Source organism: Lonchura striata, chromosome 14 (genome assembly GCF_050655825.1).
Source record: "Lonchura striata isolate lonStrDom1 chromosome 14, ASM5065582v1, whole genome shotgun sequence".
In the NCBI taxonomy this organism is placed as follows: Eukaryota; Metazoa; Chordata; class Aves; order Passeriformes; family Estrildidae; genus Lonchura; species Lonchura striata.
The window spans coordinates 11,613,879-11,631,929 of NC_140716.1; the positions used below are offsets into that span (position 1 = coordinate 11,613,879).

The 18,051-nt window shown below is 40.9% G+C and overlaps 1 protein-coding gene across 2 annotated transcripts; it reads right to left on the reverse strand.

The window, feature by feature from the left end:
• Positions 1-1,379: 1,379 nt before the first annotated feature.
• Positions 1,380-12,900, reverse strand: METTL22 (methyltransferase 22, Kin17 lysine). 2 transcript variants are annotated; one of them, XM_021539921.4, is made up of 11 exons: positions 11,808-11,929; positions 10,820-11,135; positions 7,995-8,345; positions 7,587-7,627; positions 7,357-7,501; positions 6,846-6,917; positions 6,697-6,750; positions 6,069-6,149; positions 5,343-5,445; positions 4,400-4,568; positions 1,380-2,732 (listed from the first exon to the last, which is right to left on the reverse strand). In XM_021539921.4, exons 2-11 carry the CDS (start codon positions 11,013-11,015, stop codon positions 2,697-2,699), a joined length of 1,248 nt encoding a protein of 415 aa, XP_021395596.2. In that variant the 5' UTR covers positions 11,016-11,135; positions 11,808-11,929; the 3' UTR covers positions 1,380-2,696. The 2 variants fall into 2 exon arrangements, with proteins under 2 accessions (XP_021395596.2, XP_021395595.2); XM_021539920.4 differs by lacking the exon at positions 11,808-11,929 and adding an exon at positions 12,785-12,900 and having other exon boundaries at positions 1,844-2,732.
• Positions 12,901-18,051: the final 5,151 nt, after the last annotated feature.

The following is an 18,051-nucleotide window of genomic DNA, read 5'->3' on the forward strand; positions in this document are numbered from 1 at the left end:
ACCAGAATGAAAAAACAAAGCAAACAAAACAAAACAAAACCCAGAAATGCAATTGCCAAGGACATAGCCCTTAAGTCTCTGGTGAAAAGGGACTGGAACTAGTGGTGGATGTAGAAGTCTACAAATGGTTGAGTTAATGAACAGACAATCTAATGATAGTTTCCTTCTATCAAACTTTGAGATCGAATTTAAGTCCTCATCTTCTCAGGAATGAGAAGTTCCTACCACACACATACACAAAGTGCATCTACTTTTTCCTAGAACATTTTCTGAAAACCCTGAACTGCTGGAGGCAAAGCTACTGTCAAAAAGTAGGCAATTAAACACCACCTTCTTTTCAGGATTATTTCCATTGTAGCTTCATCTGCAAGTTTAGGTGAGAAGTGCAGAACCACGCATGCCACCTAAACTGTTACTCCAAAAAACAATATTGTCAAACTAGAAAGGAACAGGGTGTTGAGCAAACTGTAAAATGTTTTGACTCAAAGTGTTGTACAGCAGATGGAGCTACCAGGATGGCCTACAAATAGCCACCTACACTTGAGAACATCCAACAATGATAAATACACAATCTAGCCCATCAAGGGAGTGTCTTCAACTTTTTGCTACTGCAAAATGACACACAGACATTCACAACAAAGCAACTCTTGAAGTTTCACATCAACAAAGATTAAAAAGAAATAAATGCAGTTAGTTTGCAATACTTATTTGGGTGTCACATAAAAGTTAAAGTTCTTCTCCTGACCAATATCTGTAATTGTGTAACCTTTACTTCTCTTAAGAGAGATAAAAACAGGACAGGGGTGGGGACTGAGAAAAGGCATTTGTTTCACCATATGGCAGTGACAAAAGTGAAAATCATTTGTTTCAAACCAGATTCCTACTGGAAGATCCTACTGGAACACTCCTCCCTTTTATCAGAGCTAAGTGTACTGCAAGGGTTCCACAGGTTCCCCTTCACTTCCTCTATGCTCCTCTCACCAGAAAATAATCCATCTGGATTTGCCAGCCAGATCCAGAAATGCTCCCAACTGCCTGATGACTTTATTTAGCAAAAGAGAAAGTTTTCCAAGTGAAAACCTAATCACCACAGCTGAGCAGAAATATTCATAGGTTTTAAATTGTCTACTTTCTCTTCCTTCACAGAAATGAAGGACTTGCAGGTGAGCTTCTATTGATAATTCCAAAGACTTTGAGAAATCCTGTGTGAGAAAAACCACGATTCCCTAACTGCTTACACTACTTCACATCAGCCTTGTATATTCTTGTACAGCCTTCAAAAAATCACTACTGAAATAAGCAGCTACATTCAAAAACAGCTGAATCTACCAAAGTCACTAACATTACATAACAAACCAACAAACATTAGTTTGGGAATCTTTGGATTAAAATACAGTTTTTCATCTTTGAAGTTCAAATGAGGGTTCCGAGAGAGATTTCACATTAATGTAGGAAGATACATAACATAATGTACATACATAGTAGCTAACTTAATGTAATTTTTACTTTGTACTCACAGGGAATGGCCATCATCTAATAACCTTTCATGCCATTAAAGAACACAAAAAATAGATCTTCACATACATAAGGTTATGAAATAACTGACCTACACCAAAACAGGCTTTCAAGAAGTCCATCAGATGCTTGTAATGAATGTCTTGCCCACTCCCACACGTCCCAGGCTGGAACAGCTCCATCACTGACACTCTCTTGGTGCTGAGGAATGCAGTGGGCACAAGGATTTCCATGGCAGTGTACATATGGCAAAGTGATATAAACACAACAGTGCACATAACATTTATAAAAGTGCGAGCAGATTTTTGGACTCATTAATAACACAGGAGAGATTTAATAAATATTTTATTTTAATCCAGAAGTAAGATATTGAAGGCCCACTTTTGTGTGGGCAAGACATTCTTGTCCACTTCCCTACCTCCAGCCTCACATGTGTACGCTGAGGGTAGAATTCCAAATATTTCAAGAGCTGTAACATCTCCCTTTATGTGCTATCTTCTCATCCTCAACCTCCCCAGGACAGAATAGCTTAAAATTCCTGCAGGACAATATAGGGTTGACCTCCTATACTCCAAAACCTCTGTGGAGTATTTTTAGAGACTCAAACAAAATGCATCTTGTTTCCTTTCAATTCAGACAGTGGCTCTAAACTAGAGTGATTTATATAGGACAAACTGAGAATTAAGGACCAAGTTTCGTCAACAAATTTTTTAAAGAAAATTTCATTAATGACAAACAAAGTCTTGTCCAGAGCATCGTTTCACAAGTGTTGATAAATACAAATAATGTGTGGAACTGGACAAGATTGAGAACGGTGTCTATGTTGTGTAAACTATAAAGGGAAATGCATGACATCTGCAAATCAGCCACATGGAAAAGGTTAAATACTTCTTTGCCAGACTCTAAGACTGAATTCATCAATCCGAAGAGCAAGTCCCCATGTCACTGCCACTGCCTGGCATCCAGCAGTACTTGGAAACATCAAAGAAATCATGTCCAACTGCACAAGTCCAAGAAACGAAGTGCTGAGACCAAAAAAGTAAAGCACAACTGCACTGCAATACTTTCTGAGAACACAATTCCACCAGGATGCTTTTCTTGGGACGAAAATCCTTTTCTTAACAGAACATCAAAATAGCCCTTCTCCTTAGGTAAAGATCTGCTTTTTCCTCGTGGGCCTGTCACGTTAGGTGGTTAGCCATGACCTTCCACAACTCCTGCAGGAGCAGAAAACAGGTATTTTCTCACATCAGTAGGTTGCAATTATGAAGAAGTTCAACATGCTTACTGTAAGAGAAGTTTTAAGACACACCCTATACCTCCATCTATAGGTAGTATACATCTATGGAAAGATACCAAATCCATGTCTGTAATTTCCTGGAACAATTACCAAATTATCTTTGAAACAGAACACTATAGCTGATTGCTTAATTCTTGTAGCATGATTTTAAAAAATAATGTGCATTTAGTATAGTTTGTTTTAAAATAGTTTGAAATAGCTCAATTGGTCAGAGCATGGTGCTAATAATGCCAAGGTTGTGGGCTGGATCCCTGTATGAGACCATTTATTTATGAGTTGGATTCAATTGTCCTTGTGTGTCCCTTCCAACTCAAAATGTTCTGTGATTCTGTCATTTCACTGATCTGCATGATCTTGACTGATAATCCTGCTCTTTTTTTTAGCCTGTGTTGACAAATGGTTTCAATAATGCTGGTAAAAAAACAGCTGAAGAAATAATTTACTGAGGAATAAAAATCTCACAAATGCATGGCTTATATAAACACAAATCCCTTTCTCAATCCTATAGACAACAAGGATGACAAATCCTTAATCACTTTGTTTCTTTAGAATATATTAATATATTGTCTGCTCCACATTTGAGCAGACTACCACATTCTCTCTACCATGACATCTTTGAATTGTGGCAATAGACTTAATGGTAAATAAAAACATAGGCATTTTAAAAATGCATAGATTTCAAAGATCAGCAGCCTTCCTCAAAGCAGCTAGGGAATGAGTTTACACATTTATCTATAATCTAGGTGATTATAGATTATTATCTATAATCTAGGTAATCTTTGTGTACTTTTAAAACTTTTAAACAGTTTTACACGTTTTATGCCTGAAGGTACCAGCATTAAGAAATAAATCAATCTCATGAAGTAACTGTGGCCCCTGTCATCTCACTATGCATACTCACAGTATGTTGATTACAACAACATAATTTCTTGGTACCAGATTTGCAATCCAGCACAAGATTTGTATCTCCTCTAAAAAGATTCATTAGATTGGATTGTTCTGGAAGCTTGTTAGCTGTTAGTTACCCTGCATAATATTCCTAAGGGCAGATAATTTGGAAAAAAATGGAGAAAGAGAACCATAAGTGCTTGAGGGGTAATTAGATAACCAGAAGTATAATATATATTATTTCTCAATAACAGAAGTTTACAGCTAATTGACTTCTTCATAGATATTAGAACATTATGTCCTGAACTCTGAACTGGGAAAGGAATCACTGAAAGTGTGAAATGAAAGCTCTCCTACAAGAAAATAAATTAGAAGAGATATTGGTGCCATTTCCCAGTTCAGTCACAAAAATGGCATTTTACAAAGTAAAAGTCTCTTATCCTTTGAGGAACTGAGGGCAATCTCAGCCACCCTACTGCTGGTGATAGAAAATCAATTGTGTCCCAGCCAAAACCAGGACATGTCAATCTAGTACAGATTATATAAGCACAAATAAGGATCATTTAAAATCAAAAAAACTAAGTGGAAATAAAATATAATGTTTATTCTTCTATTCTTCCTTCATGTTACATAAACAGCTGATAACTAATTAGAGATGATTAACACATTACATTTATTTTCATGAATGCCACTTACCAACTGCTCAATCCGTTCATAAACAAGGAACTGGCAGAAATCAAGCTTAATGGGCTCCACTGTATATTTCATTTTTCCATCTTGGAGATTCTCCAGATCATTTAGAGTATTTCTAAAGTGACTGTAGGCTTCACACGTAACATCCATATGTCTTAAAGTGAAGTTCAGCCTGGCAAAAGAGTATTTCATTTAGAACATCTCTCCTATACTGGCATCTTAAATAGGTGTGTAACTTCCCTCAGCTAATGAAAAAATAAATCTTCTCAGCCTAATTAACTCCCTTCAGCAGCCAAAAAAATGTATACCCCCATTCCTGAAAAGCAGAAAAGATGTTATGTCAGCATCAATACACAATAACTCCTGGATGAACGTTTCCATTGATTTTAGGGCACTTTGCCACAACAGAATCATTGAATTGGCTTCCTAGACAAACACCTGGCAACAAACCACAGGAAGAGTTATTGCTTATAAATCTCCAGAGATTTAAGCAAAGCCTATTTGTTTATCAGCTTATGAATGGACTGCAACACACAGTTACTTAAAAACATTCATTGATTCCTTGAAAGCAAACAAGAGAAACTGTTGTAGAGCTGCTCAAGCTAGGAAATAAATACCCTAATTCTAAATCACTTCATTCCACTCTGTGACCTTAAAAATATATAGCAAATGTTATCAGGCATTATATCAATCTAGCCATCTCTTTATCCTTATCTGAACAGAGGTCATCTCGGGTGAGGCAAAGGTAGGACAACAAAAGGCAAATTCCTGTTAAACTCAAATTCTGAACTGATAAAAATTAAGCATGTAGGGAAAAAAAAGAGCTTATTATGAGCATATACTGCAGCCTGTGAGCATCTGATACAATGAAAATCAGAAGCCAGCTTTTAATTAAAACACACAAAGTGTTTAGTGCTCTTTATATTAAGTTCTTGGTAATACTAACCTCTTTTCCAGGACGAAGTAAACTGTGCAAGAATTTCTCAAGTTGTGTGTGATTCTATACAGAGTTCTGAACAAGGCATCTGTCAGGTCATCATCATAGAACACTGTAAAAAACAAGATTAAGAGCATATGTATAATTAATGATATAATTTACTTAAGTGTCCATTATGAAACAACAACAGGCCTTAGTTTGATTACTCCAGTCAAACATGTCAGTCTTTTATCTAAGTGCAAAGTACATTTTTAATGGCAACAACTGACCTTGCAAGAGGATTCACTGCTACTATTTATGACTTTAAGCTTTCTCTCATCAGAATGGGACTAATTTGTCGGACAATTTACACAAGTTTTGACAAGAATTCTCTCAGACTGGAAATAATCTTACTACAAAGCTAAAAAAACCAGGATATTGGAGACTAGAGAGCCTCTTTCCTCACAAAAACCCACACCAGGCCATAATTAATTTACCATTATAACCAGATCTCCTTTGAAAGCAGGATACACCAAAGAAAAGGAAGAGCTACAGCTTGTAACATCTGTACTCATAACTGCTAATTCAGAATATAAATATAAGCATTTAGAAAAGAAAAATACAGGCAGGAACACTTAATGCAGAGCTTTGGCAAATCAGGTCTATTAGATTTTAAAAGCAAACTAGGTATGTTTAAATTATTACTCATAATGCTCAAGTATTTGATTTTAAAGCTTACTGTTTATATTTCCCTACCATCAGCTGCCATTATCACAGAACAGTGATCAAGCAAATCAGCAATCTCTTCTTCAGACCAGCTATAAGGAGCTTCAGGATCTGTAAGAAAGAATATGGCTTTGGTGTAATTAAACGTCTCAAAAGGAACTTCTTAGCTCCTGTGGGCAGCTGCTACTCCATAAACAGAGCACACCATTCAAGGGAAATCTAAACCTTCCCTGATCATTTTCTGAAGCTCCCCCAGTCCTCTGCCTTCTCTGTGTCATGTCCAAACTTCCCAAGGCTGACTGGCAAGCAAAAGTTTTCTTGCACTTCAGAATTCACAATCGTGTAGCAATCCCAGCTTTAAATACATTAAAGCAAGGACACCTTTAAACAAAACCGCAAGTATATTCTTATATAAGTTTTGATTAATGTTCCTATTTTATCATGCTTTTAAATATTTATTCTTCATTAAAGAATCTTTACCTGAAAGTCTAATAAACTTAAAACCTTTTTAACTAGCTGTTGCAGAGGATAGATCCCTCAACTAGCAGTATCACATATTGTCATTAACCAGAATTTTCTTTGGGGCCCAAGAGAGGTTTTTGAATATGTAACACCAAACACTAAGCCCATTCTAAAAGGAGCCATTATAAGTACCTACCAGTGCAGAATTCATCTTTCAGCCAATCCAGTTCTTTCACTTTAATTTCCCCTCCTGGGAGTGAACAAAGATCTCATCAGTCACAAATGGCCTTTCAGACAGCACCTGGGCTAAAGTAAAGAGTCAAAATGTGACCATACAGCACCTACCTCCTGGCTCCATCAGGTGCTTGTTCAATGCAACATTCTGCTCACACATGGCCAGGAGATCTTCACCGACATCTGCAAAAGAAGTAATAATGATATTAAAAATAAAAATATTTTGCATGGGGCATCTATGCCTCTCAGACTCAAGGTTTCAAGCTCATGAGATAAAGGAAAATTCAGAGCAACTCAGTCAACTGATGACTGCTCCCCTAGTATCCTTCCTCCTTTTGTCTTTCAGTTCCAAGCTCTGAGCAATCCTTGAAGAAGTTAGATCCTACCTATTTTAATCTGGACACACTATCTCGAGTTCACTGCAACATATCTTGCTTTTAAACTCTTGAGCTTTCTCATGCCCTTGAGAAAGTTCCTGCTATTTTTCAGTAAATAACACCAATTTATACACTTTAATAAAAATTATTAACTATAACTAAACAGATGAGTCTGAAGATACCAGGATGAAAGCACTACTTTGGCAAATTTCATTAAAATATTTAACTGAAAGGAACTGCCTTACCTGTGCAATAAACTCTCTTGGCAGCTGTTGCCATGATAATGCTGGTAATTCCAGTGCCACCTCCAAGCTCCAGCACAGAGCAGCCCCTGAACGTGTCCCTTTTAAAGAGAATGTAATCAGCCAGAAGGAAGGCAGCACGCCAGACCTGGGGACAAGGGAAGCACTTAAAACTGAATCAGTTCTGAAGCACATTCCGTGAAAATGAAGATACTACAAGGCAGAACACGTACTTGTTTACCAACATCTTCTAAGGGGGTTGCCATAGTGTGTTCTGTGGAAATGAGAGTAGAACAGAAAACATTTATCTCAAAATTGTTCAATCAAGTGGCAAGTTTGAAACTAAGGCTATGCTTCCCTTTCAAATATAGAACTAAACACTCTTCATTCTACAGAATAATGCTGGATAATGCCAAACACCCACTTTAACTAAGGAGCACTGAGTTCCCCGTGGTATACAAGTGCCCAAATCCTTTCCAGAGAAAAAAAGTAACATTTTATTTGCAATATCACAGTATTGTGTTCATTATTTTCTTTCACTTAACAAACTGCTGTTCCATTTCTAAAGAAAACCTATTTTTCTTTTGTTTTACTGAAATGTATTTGCCACATTTCTCCCAGACTTGAAGCTTATTATTTACCTATTTTAACAACATCCCTGCAAGTGCATTCCTGCTCTTCATCTTCAAAAGCATCTTCTTTCCCTTTCATCAGAATTACAGGGCATGCTATATCCCTCAAAAGATCCTCTGCTTGCAAACCAGAGGCACTTCGAGGCCTTCTGACCACTTCCAAGTCTCCATCATCATCCAGCAGAGCTTTTACTCCTTCAACATTTAATTCTCCTTCTTCTTTCATGTTACTCCCGTCCTTGTCACACAGTTCATCCCCACTTGTGCACTGGTGTTCTCTTCCTGTGGTAATTTCTCTCACGTGTTTCCCAGATGCCAAATCTTCTATGCTCCAAAGGAGTTTGAAATATGACAGGAATACTGAAAGAACACAGTGTGAGGGGAAAGGTTAGGCACCAGATGAGGCAGAACCTGTGCACAACTTCCACATGCATGAGATTTTGATATGCATTAAATGTATTAAAAATTGATAGAGTAAAACATGATACAGGTAACTTGAGATACAGTTTTATTTGCTATGAAGAAATAATTTTGTTATTACTTATTTAATTAATTAATATATGTTATGTTCTATATGTTATGTTCTATAAGTTATATATTTAATTAATACATTATACAATAATATAATTATTTTATGTTATTAATTACTAAGTTATGTCAGCATAAATTAATAAAGCACTTTCAGAGTCCGCTCGCTGACTCAGCATCTGCACAGCCACAGTTCATCTGATTTAGTAATATTTATTTTAACTACTGGCAGAGGGGATGTTTTCTTACATCCTAAAAAAGTTCTGTTCACAGAAGTTCAAACTAAGTTGAAAGCAGAATTGATATAAATTAGAATTCATTTATTTTGGTTAAGATTCCTACCTTGTAAGAAAGTGGCATGTTCTAGTAAAATGCAAGTTGAATTTTTGTTTACTGCTTTTTAAGTCTTTAGGAATTCAAGCAACTTCATGCCTTGAAATTGGCTCAATATATAAGAGCAGAAATAAGTGCACAGGAGGCAAGGCTGATGCTTCTGTAATTTTTGGAACTGTTTAAACTCATTATACAAAGAGATTAAACAACTGGAGCTATTCTAAATGACCAATAAATAAAAATCTTTTACAACAATCACTCAGTGATATCAGCATCTATTAAAGTTTTAAGTTATTAAAACATGGACCTTGCAATTTTAAATACTGGAATCTGTACTGCCTGAATACCATACATAAGGAAGAACAGACATTCCATAGTCCTTCCATCTATGTTCATTACCAACAAAAGGGAAGAGATTAAGTCCTTGCCACCACTGCTTTCAACAATTTCACAATTTATGGAGTTCTATTCTAGTTTCTTTCGTAGGCAAGATGTTCCAAGGTGGTCTACTGAAATCTGACTGAGGTTCTTCTCTAGTGAGACCATTTTTAGCTAAATCTAATAAAATCTTCAGTGCCTGTCCTAGCATGAGAAATTTTTAAAGTTTCCACTGTTGCATGATGGCCAGATGAAACTAACTGAAACAGAGGATGCCATCAGTGAATTAAATGCTTTGTTCTCCAAATTCATTCTGATCCTATGCATTTCTACAGCATTCAAAAGGTGCAAAGTCAAACTGACTCAAAGGGGAAGAGACTAAATCCCCATAAACTTCCCCAAAACACAGCAAAGTGGCACTGGTAGATTGTTATGGCATTAAAGGCTGTCCTACTACAATGCAATTCTTGTCTCAATAACCAGAGGAATGTCCCAGACAGAGCTCACTGAAGTAGGCAGAACCCACTGTCACTTCCTTCTATTAAAAGGTTCCTTGCATCAATCACAATCACAGCTAACACATACCAAGCAGCATGAAGACCCACCACAGCATTAATTACCTGTGTTTTGACCTGTACAGGGTCAAAATTATTATTAATTTCCTTGTCAGGCCTACTTGGATAATTTTTCACATTGTCATACACCAGAACAGCTGCAGAAGTTACTCTTTTGATGTCACAACTGGGTTTGAAAAAACAATTAACACTTCTGCCACAGCAGGAATTTTGTACAGAACATTTTGTCAGCAGCTTCAAGGTCAGTTCCCTTGACAACTTTATAGCAACCTACAAGCTGGCAATCAGCCAGGGGCATTTGCCAACTAATTTCCTCTATAGCCTTGACTCTTCCAATTCTGTCAGTTAAAGCCATTGCTATGTTGAGTTTTCTTGTTGACTTTTTTTTTGAAGAAAATACCTCCCCATAAAAAAACCAACCCATCCAAAAAAAAAAACCACCAAAAGCAAAAAAAAACACCATATACCCAAAGGAAGCTGTTATGCTCCCTTGGAACAGATAGTAAATCATCACATAAACATTTAATTAAACTTGATAAAACAATTACTGATAGCTTATATTTTAAACTTAAGTTACACTATTTAAAACCCCTGGCTTCTTGCCTTTTGTTTGTGTATAAGGAACATCACAACCTTCTATTAATTCATGACTCCCAAAGTGCTACGTTGACAATATTGCTCAATGAACCATTAAATTAAACCTGCAAGTGAGTAAATTTGGTTACTTTTTCTCAGAAAGTAATTCAAAGTTTAATTTTTAAGACAAATCCTACAAGTTTTCCTACAAATCCTACAAGTTTTAAGACAAATCCTACATGTCTGCAAGTTTTCTTTTTTTGGCGTTAATTTTATGAGGGTAACACAGCTAGCCCTCTTTCTAAAGACTGAGTAGGAGGTGGTTCTGCTTGTAACTGGAATAAAATATGTAACTATTAATATCAACCACTTAGAGGAGGATTCAGCTTTCCAAAGATCTGAGTACAGTTAAAATACAGTTCCATCAGTGCCAGCATCCATTACCTGGCTGTCCAACTGCATTCAGGCGTACCATGAGGTGTCTTTTGCTTGGGCAGTGCAAGTGAACATCAGACAGCACAGTGTCACTTCTAAACGTGGGGTTATCCATCTCCTTCTCTGCTAAATCTACCACAGGGTGCTGGTGAGAGGAACATCTGCAGTGCTCAAACAGCCACAAAGGGATTCCATTCTCTTCCATTTACAGGTATCCAGTAACAGCTTTGCTCACCAAGGGAAACTCAGGACATAGTTTTTGAGAAGGTGTGATCGTGCAAGCTCCACCATGCTCCAAGACAAGTTACTCATCAGGATACTCAACCTAAAACCAAACACAGGCAGCTTTTAGTGGCAGCCTGACACTGTCTGAACATTGCTCCAGAGGTATTTCAGAAGCTAAAAATCAGATTACACTGTTCAATAGAGTAGGAATGCTCCAAGGCTCTCTTTTACAGAATCCTCTGTTAGTAGTTCAGTGGCAGCCACTGCCTAATCAAAGTCTTCAAAGGGAATAAGGCCACTTCCTGTGTTGGCACTGACATCTTGAATGATTATGCTAAATTTGCTATTATCCAATTGTGCTTGAACAAGATCACTGAATGCTTCAGGCTGGAAGGGATCGCAGTGGCTCATCTGGTCCCACCTCCCTGCTCAGGCAGGGTCATTCTGGAGCACAGGATGGACTCCAGATGGTTCTGGAGTATCTCCAGTGAGGGAGACTACACACACTCTATTCTGTTCTAGTGCTCGGTCCCTGCACAGGAAGTTCTTCCTCATATTCAGGTGGAGCTTCCTGGGCATCAGTTCCTGCCCCATTGCTGGGCCCCAGGGAGCACAGCCTGGTCCCTGCTCTGAGCCCTCCTTCTAATGTTTATAAACAGTAAGAAGGCTCCTCTCAGTCATGTTTTCTCAAGTTCAGCCCTTGCTCCTAAGAATGATGCTCCAGACCCGTGATCAACTTAGTATAGCCCTACTCCCTGCTGGACCATCATACCTATCCACACTGACAACGCTCCAGGCTTTGGAAGAATTCTCTGTATCTGTGGCTGTGCAGTTCTGTTCACTTCTGCCAGCTCCAAACCTGCCCTGTCCCGGCGGGGTTCATTGCGGGAGCCTGGCAGAGGTGCGCGGGGAGCGCCCGCTCCTGCTGCGGGACCCGCCGGAGCCTCCGCGGGCACGGGCGGGACCCGCCTGTCCCCACGGTGGGACCCGCCTGTCCCCACGGTGGGACCCGCCCGTCCCCACGGTGGGACCCGCCTGTCCCCACGGTGGGACCCGCCCGTCCCCACGGTGGGACCCGCCCGTCCCGCGTCCCCACGGTGGGACCCGCCCGTCCCCACGGTGGGACCCGCCCGTCCCCACGGTGGGACCCGCCCGTCCCGCGTCCCCACGGTGGGACCCGCCTCTCCCCACGGTGGGACCCGCCCGTCCCCACGGTGGGACCCGCCTCTCCCCACGGTGGGACCCGCCCGTCCCCACGGTGGGACCCGCCTGTCCCCACGGTGGGACCCGCCTGTCCCGCTTTTCCCCCGCTCTGGTCCCGCGTCCCACCGGCGGCTCTCCCCCTTTCCCCGCTCGGATCCCACCTCTCCCCTTTCCCCAGCTCAGATCCCAGCTCTCTCACTTCTTCCCATTCAGATCCCTCCTCTCCCCTTTCCCCGCTCGGATCCCACCTTTCCCCTTTCCCCGTTCAGATCCCACGTCTCCCTTTTCCCCGTTCAGATCCCACTCTCCCCTTTCCCCGTTCAGACCCCACCTCTCCCCTTTCCCCGTTCAGACCCCACCTCTCCCCTTTCCCCGTTCAGACCCCACCTCTCCCCTTTCCCCGTTCAGATCCCACTCTCCCCTTTCCCCGGTCAGACCCCACCTCTCCCCTTTCCCCGGTCAGATCCCACTCTCCCCTTTCCCCGCTCAGACCCCACCTCTCCCTTTCCCCGGTCAGACCCCACCCTCCCCTGTCCCCGCTCGCACCTCTCCCGGTTCCTCCTGGTCCCGCCGGTCCCGCCGCTCGCTCCCTGCCGCGGTCGCTGCGGAGGTGGCGGCTCCTTCCGGCTCCTTCCGCTGACGCCGCTGCCCGGCGGCCCCCGCGGGCGCTGCGGGCGCTGGGTGCTCCCTGTGCTCGGGGCTCGCCTGCGTTTGGAGTTACCCAGCGCCTGCGTTTGGAGATACCCAGCGCCTGCATTTGGAGTTACCCAGCGCTAAACCCGCGGAAAGCCTGCCGGAGAGGCGGGCACGCAGCGCCGGCAGCGCAGTTCAGGCTGGCGCTGAAGCATCCGCAGGACTTGCTCGGAGTTTCAACGCGTGTTTCCTATTCGCGTTCTTTTATTAATTGTGTCTAGCATCACTTGCCCTGTCTCGGTTCATCTGTAATTCCAGGCAAAATCTACAAACGGCTTGAAAACAAAGTGAGAAGACATCTGCGGAGGCAAATAGGCGTTTCTTCCTTAGTCCAGATAATGTCAGAATTCTAGTACCACTGTTAGATTAGCTGAAGCAACAGGTGTTCAGTTGTGTAGGGAATTGGGGGTTTAGTTGCTTAATTCTGAAGTTTTTATCTATGTAGTTTTTACTATGTGTAAACCAGATGAAATAAACAAGACTGAGTGGAAACATCATAACCAGAGTCTTTGAGAGGCTTTAACAACAGAAATTTACCTCAGAGTTAGACCACCAGATTTTAGTTTCTACGTTTTGAACCGTGGTCTCTTCGGCAGTCGTTTCCCAGCTGAGCTCGTCTCCAGGGCGAGCTGGCAGCTGGTCTGGCGCTGGGCTGTGTGGTCAGTGCAGAGGGGCAAAGGTGTGGGACAGGACACCTCCACAGCCGGACACTGCCCGGGACACCTGAACAGCCGGACACTGCCCGGGACACCTCCACAGCCGGACACTGCCAGGGACACCTGAACAGCCGGACACTGCCCGGGACACCTGAACAGCCGGACACTGCCCGGGACACCTGAACAGCCGGACACTGCCAGGGACACCTGAACAGCCGGACACTGCCAGGGACACCTGAACAGCCGGACACTGCCAGGGACACCTCCACAGCCGGACACTGCCAGGGACACCTGAACAGCCGGACACTGCCAGGAACACCTCGGCAGCCGGACACTGCCAGGGACACCTGAACAGCCGGACACTGCCAGGGACACCTGAACAGCCGGACACTGCCCAGGACACTTCAGCAGCCGGACACTGCCCAGCCCTCTGTACAAAATCACAGAGGTGCGCTCCAAACTCCCATCTGCGTTCTACTTCGCCTCCTCGGCAAGTCCGCCGTAGCTGTTGGAGCTGTTTTATCTTTCAGCAGGAGGATCTTGTTCAAAAGCGGGCATTTACATATTGATTACCTCATTAGCATATGATGCTAATGTCAACTGCTATAGATGATCCTTGTATTTTTCATGAGTACTAGGAAGTATTAGTCAATGCATAAAAAACCCTTGGAATATAATTTATAGTCTGTATCTATTTCTAGATGTCTCCTTATCATCTGCCTCCCTCAACAAAAGCTAATAATTATTAAAATAATTATTAAAGTAGTTAAATAATCTTTCCCTATTTTTACAGTCAAGAGTTTTGAGTGGCAATTAAATGGAAAACACAGAAGCCATTCAGCTATCTCATTGCAATTACTGTGGGGAATTCTATTGGATGACTATCTGACAAAAATGCTTTGGAGATTTGTTCCCTTTTAACCGTCTCCTGTGAAAGAGCAGAACATTATTTTACTTCCCGTGGTGATACACTGCCACATAAATTATTACTGCGGTGTCTCTCTCTTCTGGCATGTTCCTCACTGCTATGGAGCACTAAGCAGGCAAAGCAGATTACATTTGTCATGAAATCTCACCAGTCTGCAGCAAGAGGCACTTACTGGTACACAGGTTTAGCATAATTAGAGAAGTAGCTAAAAAGCTGTGTTACATGGGCACTTCTAAACACAAAGGTACATTATGTGAGAAATGGATTTCTTAAAAAGCAATGCTGCTGCAATTGCTTTTCTAAGAATTGCTGACACATTGTTTCACATATGCATAATATATGGGCAAAGCAGGAACATCTTGTGGCTGCAGAAGATGTGCAGCTACAGGTGTTACAACATATAACATAACATAACATAACAAACATAACATAACATAACATAACATAACATAACATAACATAACATAACATAACATAACATAACACAACATAACACAACATAACATGATGAAAATTGTTTAGGGACATGCAGTTTCTGTACTACACACAAGAGGGCTTGGGCAGTAAATTCCTGTACCTCTTTTAAGGATGGACCTCAGTTACATTCCTGATTTCCTCACAGCCATGTGACCTAGGAATTTGTTTAAATTTACCTTACATGCCAGACAACTTTACCAAAGTTTAATTGCTTGTTTGGAATGATGAATTGGGCCAGTTTCATCCATTGATCAAGTACTAAGAAGCTGTACTGGTTGCTTCAGGTATGTCCCTCCTGCAACCCCCTTTGAATTCAATGGGTTTTTTTGGCAGATCAGGTAATATTGAGTAAGAGTCGGGACCTTGTATATCTTGTAGTCTCTCATCAGAGATAAATTGTGACTAGTCAGCCCTTTTTTAAATTCATTGTAGGTTGTGACTCTTCAAAACTGAATGGGTACAAGTGCATGATGAAAAGATTAAATTTGTGAAGGAATAGCCAAGCCTCATATCAGCCAATCAGTAGTTATTAATTTCCAAGGGCAGAAAATCTGAAAATTATAATAATGTATATTGTCTAACAGCTTTTCTCTTTTGAGCCACAGGGGAAGTAGTTGTGGTAAGTTTAAAAGAACAATAAACTCTAGAATCCCGTTAGCTTTACTGGAAGAATGAATGGTAAAACTGTTTGAATTTAATTCTTCACTCAACAAAAATAACATCATCAACAATAACAAAACCAAACCAAACCAACAAAACAAACAAACAAACAAAAAAAAAAAACAGGAGAAAAAAAAAAAAGTGATATTTCCTGGAAAAGGATTGTGAATGAAATGAGGTGTGTTGATTGTGCTTGTCACCATGGCAGGAATTAATTACAGTCATTGGTGCACACTTGCACTGACTGGCTTTCCTACAGTCAGGGGGGTAAACATTGTGGGAATCCCTCCCTTCTTCAGTTTATAAATAATCTACTTCTAGTAATGCAGTCACCTCTTCACAAATACAGACAGGGCAGAGGAAATGAAATAAAGAAGCACTGGGGAAATCTAAGGAATGCAGTGGGATTGTGCTGCACCTGAACAGCACAGGTTCAGAACAGTTGAGAAGGAACTGCCCTAGAGATGCATTTTACCTGGGAAAAGTCCTGGGAAGCAAAGCTGATGATTCCCAGAGCACCACGAAACCTCCAGCACCCAGCCAACCCTGCGAGCAGAACAGAGAGGGTAAAAGTTGCTTACAGAAGCTTTGCCATGCTCAGGCTTGAGGAGACTGATAATCTTGCTGCATCACACTCTGGGGACTAATAATTGACTGCAACTTTGAGAGCATATTCTGAATTATCTTTGTTATTCTGCACAGCAGATTGACTTTGGCAGACGCAACCAACACCTAGTCTATGCAGTGTTCTTTCTCTATAAAGCTAAGCCTAGATTAAAATTTTGACTCTTTTATGGTAAAGATCCTAATTTAACATTGAAAGACCTCAGGAAATTGAAACTGCGTCTCTAGAGAAACTAATTTGCACTACTGCTTTTTCCTTTCATTATAATCATTTCCCAATGAATACATGAAATTGTTTTGTTAACTATGTTCTTAGTTTTCTGACTTTGCAGGAATTATTTGTTCCCTAGCATGGCAATGAATGCCTAAAAAAATTACAGTGATGTGGGAATTAAATCTTTATGTAGTGTTGATTTACTCTTGATATAAATGCTCGTCAGCAGTCTGGTCAAAAAAGGACCTGGGGTTAGCAGGCTCTAACTTAGGTTTACTGCAAAGTCGGTCTAGACAGAGTCTACAAGGACCTCTGCACATCTTGATGGCTAAAATTGATTATTTAATAATGTTTCTAAAAATAAGCATATTTACAAACTTTGTGGGCCCCAAGATTAGAACAAAACCTCTCCAAGACACAGAGTATCACTGATGAGCATCTCATACCTGATTAACAGCTTGTACTCAGCTGGGTTAAATGTTCCTGCAGTTTTATAGCCTTTGCTTTCCCTTGGCTTTAACTGGGAGATGACAGTGGCAGATCATTGCAGGTGAGTGAGATTCAGGTGTATGAGTGCCTCTGATCAGATTTATGAGAAGAGAACTGATAAAACTTCTATCTAAGACATGGTATTTGTGGGGCTAATTTAAACTTCCAAGTAACTCTGCAAATGTAGTTGGAAAAAATAGAGACAAGCTTGGGATCCCCGTTAAGACTGGTGCCCCAAGGCTTGTTCATTTTGTCTCGCTGCGTTATTAGTCTAACAAAACATTTCACTTTGCTTCATTAACTTTGTATCACCCAAACACTGCAATTAAAAGGAGGTAGCAGCTGCCTGGTTTGTGGAACTACAGAGGCATTTTCACAGATTACAGATACATCTTGGAGATGTAAGAAATAGATGGCAAGAACTCAGAATGATGCTGTGGCTGCTTAACAGTGTATTCCTAAATATAAAGACTATTATATTCCCAGGCATATACACCTTTCAGTAGTTTTGCAGAGCAAAATGTGGTCTGTAGTGTTGACGACTACTCTGTTTATTGAAACACTCACTCTCAAGAAAAATGTCCCTTTTAACTGATCCTAGTGCTGAAGCCCTACTGGTTCACGATAGCTTGTTGCCATGGTTGGGTAATGATGTCACACATTCTGCCCAGTGTCCATGCCAGAAAATAAATGAAAATGACTTTTTTAATTACTCAGAGTTACTTAGCAATTCCCTGGAAGGCTTAAAGTGAATTGCAAGGGAAAAAAAAACCAAGATGCCCCGTTGACCCTGCCTGCACAGTATCTTTATGCCAGTGGAGAGACAAAGTAAAACACCAGAGTAAATTCTCTGCGGGTTTGAAAACAAGGTTCTGTTACTGAAATACACTTTGTTACTCAACAGATTTCAGCGGGCTGAATATGAGCAGGAGGCTGGGTGAAGTGTGGCTTTAGGGCTCCTAACATGAACACCTTTGTAACTATAGTTTCTGGAAGAGGGAGCTTGTCTCTTTCCCTCCATTGGTGACATTCGGACAGGAAAATGATCCTGAGCAGGGTACAGACATCACTA

What these genes read in the sequence shown, in the direction of transcription:
- METTL22 (XM_021539921.4), bottom strand. Translation starts at nt 11,015, where the DNA reads ATGGAAGAGAATGGAATCCCTTTGTGGCTGTTTGAGCACTGCAGATGT. An exon ending in GCACCTGATGGAGCCAGGAG is followed by an intron (nt 6,751 to 6,845) that starts GTAGGTGCTGTA and finishes GTTCACTCCCAG; the next exon opens with GAGGGGAAATTAAAGTGAAA. An exon ending in TACTTCGTCCTGGAAAAGAG is followed by an intron (nt 4,569 to 5,342) that starts GTTAGTATTACC and finishes CTCTTTTGCCAG; the next exon opens with GCTGAACTTCACTTTAAGAC.